The sequence below is a fragment of the Symphalangus syndactylus genome, chromosome X (assembly GCF_028878055.3).
Source record: "Symphalangus syndactylus isolate Jambi chromosome X, NHGRI_mSymSyn1-v2.1_pri, whole genome shotgun sequence".
Lineage (NCBI taxonomy): Eukaryota > Metazoa > Chordata > Mammalia > Primates > Hylobatidae > Symphalangus > Symphalangus syndactylus.
This window is the reverse complement of record NC_072447.2, coordinates 83,368,635-83,374,657: the sequence shown is the minus strand read 5'-3', so window position 1 is coordinate 83,374,657 and position 6,023 is coordinate 83,368,635. Positions and strand designations below refer to the sequence as shown.

The window sequence follows — 6,023 nt, the reverse complement described above, 5'->3', positions numbered from 1 at the left end:
CCCAAGAGAGGGTTCTTGGATCTCGCGCAAGAAATAATTCAGGGCGAGTTCACAGTGCAAAGCAAAAGCAAGTTTATTGAGAAAGCACAGTGGTGAAAGGACAGCTACTCCATAGACAGAGTAGGACGTTCCCGAAAGTAAGAGGAGGAACGCGTCCACCCTAGGTACAATGCTTGTTATATGAGGAGATGTGCTCTGCTACAAGGGTTTGTGATAGAGAATTAATTTTCTTAATTACTATGTTTTGCAAGAATCGGTGTCATTATCTTTAAAGCAAAATTAGGGATGCCTTTCTTCTCCAGATATCGGGATATCTGGACACTCCCAAGTCTGGGTCTGTTTAGTAAACGTTATTAATTTGTTCCCTTAACCGTAAACATCTAGAGGCTAGGAATACCTAACTTTCTGGGAACGCAGCCCAGCAAGCCTCAGCTTCATTTTCCTAGCCCTCACTCGGAATGGAGTCGCTCTGGTTCAAACGCCTCTGACAATATCACTCCGTTTTATTTTCTATCACTTACCACGATCTGAAAGTAAGTAGATAATTTATTTGTTTACTCTCTGTCCCCACCCACTAGAACGAGAACGCGGCTCTTGCATCCTTACGTGTGTCTGGCATATAACGGGTGCTCAATGATTATTTGTTTCATGGATGAACAGATTTATGGATGGCTGGGTGGATGACGATCTTAGAAGGGGTTCCAGGGCTAGCTGGCTTTCTGTTTCTCCCACTCAAGCACCCAAGCCCTGACCCACAAAGCAAAGGAACAGGCGAAACTTCTCGCCAAATAGCTTCAAGGCAGAAACTACGCAGCTGGCTTGGGAATTCCGTACAACGCGAATGCGCATGCACAGGCAGGACTGAGCGTGTCCATCTTCGCATTACTCCGGGAGATGACTCTCGGAAAGGGTCCGAGGACTAACGTCTTTCTCTTCCTCGCCCTCATTCCTCCCAGTAACGTCCGCTACAAAAGAAACCGTGCACAAAATAAACTCGGGCGGCGGGTAGAAAGGAGAGAGCCGAATTCCCTACACCCATGATCAACACGCCCACACCTCCCATCAGGCACGGCGCTCCCGCCTCCCCGAAGAGGCGATGGAACGTGGGGTGGGGGGGGCTGGCGCGGGGGGAGGGCCGGGGGAAGGAGTGGGGCGGGAACGTCTTTCTGCTAGTGTTATGGCTTCCGGGGCAGGACTTCGGAAGACCGCCCCCCTCCCAGTTGCAAATCGACTTCCGGGGCACCCCCACCGGCTGCCCGGTGGGTTCTCTGCTCGAACTTCTGTCGCTTTTCCCTTCCCCTTTATCTTGTTCAGGTCCCTCAGTGGACTGTTCCGGATCTAAAGAGCAGAAATTGGGCCGCAAAGAGAACGTCCTCCCAGACTTTCTCCGTCGCGGTGAAATTATGCCCGCTTGGTGGCAGTATGTATTCACAGATGCGTGCAGCTCTGCTCTTACCCCGCCCTTCGCGTTTAGAAAAAAAGTGCCATTCCGCAGAGTCAAAACAAACTTTCTTTCCGCTGTAGAGGCACAGCTTTTAGGGTGGCCTACTAACTCCAGCTTTTTCTTTTCTGAAATCTCTGTGCCAATCTGATGGACAGAAGAGCGACAAAAAATATTTTTAACGTGAGATTCTTTGTTGACCAGCCTGCTTGTAAACTTTCTGACATATGCCTTTTTCTTTCTTTTTTTTTTGCCATAGGGCTGTGAACCCCTGATATCTGAGACGTGTCTCAGTCAATTTGGAAAGTTTATTTTGCCAACGTTAAGGACGCGCCTATGACAGCCTCAGGAGGTCCTGACGACATGTGCCCAAGGTGGTCAGGGCACAGCCTGCTTCCATACATTTTAGTGAGACATGAAACATCAATCGTTATATGTAAGATGTACTCTGGTTGGGTCTCTAAAGGTGGGACAACTTGAATTGGGGAGGGGACTTCCTGGTCATAGGTAGATAAAGACACACTGGTTGCATTCATTTGAGTTTCTGATTAGCCTTCCAAATTTTTTAAATTGAAAAATACCCAGTTAATGTGATAACTTATTTTACTATAACTTTAGAATCTAAATTATAACAAGTTTTGTCTAAAAGCATTTATCTCATTACATTTACCTACTTATTGTAATAGTTTACCTAGATTATTTATGAAACTGCGATAGTCATTTTAGGTTATTTCCTTTTCAACCATTTTATAGCCTGTGGATTTCAGGTGTTTACCTAAGAGCCTTAAGATTAAATATATGGTTATTTTACTGAATAATTGGATATTTAGCGATTTTCATTAATCTAATATTAATGTATTTTTTAATCAAAAATTACGCAAGCAAAAATTCTGTTTTTGCCGGATTTACAGTTTTGTAACCCTCATGCCAAATTTTGATAAGTATGAAATTGCTTGATTAATAAATGCAAAAATGTATGCTGACTATTTTTAAGAAATTTCTGTTATTAGTTTACCAATAATTTTGAAGCAAGCATATGATTTTACTTAAGTCATGTAAAGATGGAAAGCATTTGGGCTAATTAATGAGTACTTGTTAAGCCAGTGTGGTACCTTGTGGCCCAAAACACAACAAAATACATGTACATACACATAGACACGCACATACACACTTACACAGCTGTTCCCAGTCCAAACTGAGGGTCAGCCTACTTATTCCTGCTACCCGGTAATGAGATGCAGATGAACTGGGAAAGAGTTTATATAAGCTCAGAAAACTTTGTAATTTTGAGTTGGTCTGGCAATATTTTCGAGGCCTTCTCCCTGTAGAGAGACTATCGTCAGACCAACTCAAAATTACAAAGTTTTCCAGAGCTTATATACCTTCTAAGCTATATGTTTACATGTAACTGTGCATTCATCTAAAGACATACGTTATTAACTTCTTCTAATCTACAACGAGGTTCTCAGTTTTGAAGACCTTCCTCTGGAGCCTCAGTAAATTTACTTAATCTAGATTGGTCCAGGTGCTTGGGGTGATTACCCTTATCTTGCCTGCTGCTAAATCATACAGGTTTTAGAAGCTCCTTTACACCATCAGTAAAACTTGTTTGTGGAGGTCTGGGGAGTTTCTTCAGACCTCCAATAAAAACTTGTTTAATCCTGAAGGGGTCCTGTTAAGAATTCCTTTATCTTGTCATCCTTCAAGGCCCAGGAGGACCTAGGCAAAACTCTTGGTGGGCTTTTGTTAAATCCCAGCCTTTGTATAAGGGCACTGGCTCTTTCAGCTTTTAATATTTAACCACTCAGTGCTGAAACAGTTGTTAAGGAGGCCTCCCTGTTCAACTGTTAGTGAGACCTGGCCTGCCACACAACCAAAAATCCTATAGCTTTTACTTCAGAACTCTAGTCTTGAGATATTAATACAAACTCATTGGTTTACAAAAACAGTAACAAAATGAAATGGATGGATGCAAACGGTGGATTTTATCTCAGTAGAAACGTAACAGCAGACTTAATGCAGGCAAAAAAGAAAGCAGAGCCATACACAGAGACCTTAGGAACTTTATACTCACAGGTGGACCTTTGGGATCTGAATTTTCCTTGCTGTAATTGTGCACAAAAGGACCACAGTATGTCAATTTTACACAAACATTTGCAAGAAGAGGCGCCATAAAACCAACAGAGTGCCTGAAAGGGGGTCATTCCTGTTTTTCCTCTTTCTTAGATTTATTTTTTGAAGGAAGGAACTTAGCTGTGGCCTAAGGTTTCAGTGGAGTGGGTCCAAGTATCCGGGTTGTGGGCGGGACACCACAGTGTGTCACCACGGAGTAATTTCCGCCTTATGTGTCTCATTTTCTCTCTCTGGAGGTCCAGCACCTATGGGAGGGGTCAAAGCAGAGTGACCAGCTCTAATAGGCATTTCCTGGATGAGCTTTTTAAAACTATTTTGTTGTAGGTTCCCTGTAGGGCTGCTGGTTGTCACGGGGGTCAACACGTCTCAGATATCAGGGGTTCACAGCCCTATGGCAAAAAAAAAAGAAAGAAAAAGGCATATGTCAGAAAGTTTACAAGCAGGCTGGTCAACAAAGAATCTCACGTTAAAAATATTTTTTGTCGCTCTTCTGTCCATCAGATTGGCACAGAGATTTCAGAAAAGAAAAAGCTGGAGTTAGTAGGCCACCCTAAAAGCTGTGCCTCTACAGCGGAAAGAAAGTTTGTTTTGACTCTGCGGAATGGCACTTTTTTTCTAAACGCGAAGGGCGGGGTAAGAGCAGAGCTGCACGCATCTGTGAATACATACTGCCACCAAGCGGGCATAATTTCACCGCGACGGAGAAAGTCTGGGAGGACGTTCTCTTTGCGGCCCAATTTCTGCTCTTTAGATCCGGAACAGTCCACTGAGGGACCTGAACAAGATAAAGGGGAAGGGAAAAGCGACAGAAGTTCGAGCAGAGAACCCACCGGGCAGCCGGTGGGGGTGCCCCGGAAGTCGATTTGCAACTGGGAGGGGGGCGGTCTTCCGAAGTCCTGCCCCGGAAGCCATAACACTAGCAGAAAGACGTTCCCGCCCCACTCCTTCCCCCGGCCCTCCCCCCGCGCCAGCCCCCCCCACCCCACGTTCCATCGCCTCTTCGGGGAGGCGGGAGCGCCGTGCCTGATGGGAGGTGTGGGCGTGTTGATCATGGGTGTAGGGAATTCGGCTCTCTCCTTTCTACCCGCCGCCCGAGTTTATTTTGTGCACGGTTTCTTTTGTAGCGGACGTTACTGGGAGGAATGAGGGCGAGGAAGAGAAAGACGTTAGTCCTCGGACCCTTTCCGAGAGTCATCTCCCGGAGTAATGCGAAGATGGACACGCTCAGTCCTGCCTGTGCATGCGCATTCGCGTTGTACGGAATTCCCAAGCCAGCTGCGTAGTTTCTGCCTTGAAGCTATTTGGCGAGAAGTTTCGCCTGTTCCTTTGCTTTGTGGGTCAGGGCTTGGGTGCTTGAGTGGGAGAAACAGAAAGCCAGCTAGCCCTGGAACCCCTTCTAAGATCGTCATCCACCCAGCCATCCATAAATCTGTTCATCCATGAAACAAATAATCATTGAGCACCCGTTATATGCCAGACACACGTAAGGATGCAAGAGCCGCGTTCTCGTTCTAGTGGGTGGGGACAGAGAGTAAACAAATAAATTATCTACTTACTTTCAGATCGTGGTAAGTGATAGAAAATAAAACGGAGTGATATTGTCAGAGGCGTTTGAACCAGAGCGACTCCATTCCGAGTGAGGGCTAGGAAAATGAAGCTGAGGCTTGCTGGGCTGCGTTCCCAGAAAGTTAGGTATTCCTAGCCTCTAGATGTTTACGGTTAAGGGAACAAATTAATAACGTTTACTAAACAGACCCAGACTTGGGAGTGTCCAGATATCCCGATATCTGGAGAAGAAAGGCATCCCTAATTTTGCTTTAAAGATAATGACACCGATTCTTGCAAAACATAGTAATTAAGAAAATTAATCCTCTATCACAAACCCTTGTAGCAGAGCACATCTCCTCATATAACAAGCATTGTACCTAGGGTGGACGCGTTCCTCCTCTTACTTTCGGGAACGTCCTACTCTGTCTATGGAGTAGCTGTCCTTTCACCACTGTGCTTTCTCAATAAACTTGCTTTTGCTTTGCACTGTGAACTCGCCCTGAATTATTTCTTGCGCGAGATCCAAGAACCCTCTCTTGGGGTCTGGATCAAGACCCCTTTCCTGTAACAATATGACAAAGAAATGCGGTGGATGTTATACTCATTTATATTTGGTGGTCAGACTCGGCTTCTTTCAAAAATGACAGTTGAAGACGTTAGGAAGGGTCCTCTATGGCTTTGATGACCTTGATAAGGGTCAAGGCTTCTTCCTGGTTTTGCTTTGTCTCAGGCTTATTGACAGAGACTTAGAGCACCACAAAATATAGATAGGTCTGCTGCTTCATTCCCTGCAGTTGCTCCTATACTCTGAAAACTAGCATCAGAGTACAAAAGTCTAATAGAAGGACTAAGCCGGGTCAGGAAGTGCCAGCACTGCAGCGTGAACAACAAAAGCTGTTAG

General features: G+C 45.1%; 1 protein-coding gene across 1 annotated transcript; it reads right to left on the bottom strand.

Annotated features, from left to right (window-relative positions):
• Window positions 1–943: 943 nt before the first annotated feature.
• Window positions 944–5,192, bottom strand: LOC134735976 (uncharacterized). The gene is made up of 3 exons (XM_063634585.1): window positions 5,131–5,192; window positions 3,516–3,963; window positions 944–1,588 (listed from the first exon to the last, which is right to left on the bottom strand). Exons 2-3 carry the CDS (start codon window positions 3,612–3,614, stop codon window positions 944–946), a joined length of 744 nt encoding a protein of 247 aa, XP_063490655.1. The 5' UTR covers window positions 3,615–3,963; window positions 5,131–5,192.
• Between the last annotated feature and the right edge of the window lie 831 nt (window positions 5,193–6,023).

Bases quoted from the DNA above. Each gene is read 5' to 3' on its own strand.
- LOC134735976 (XM_063634585.1), bottom strand. From the start codon at position 3,614: ATGGCGCCTCTTCTTGCAAATGTTTGTGTAAAATTGACATACTGTGGT. The intron at 1,589-3,515 runs GTGAGTATAAAG...TCTGTCCATCAG, and splicing joins CAGATCCCAAAGGTCCACCT to ATTGGCACAGAGATTTCAGA.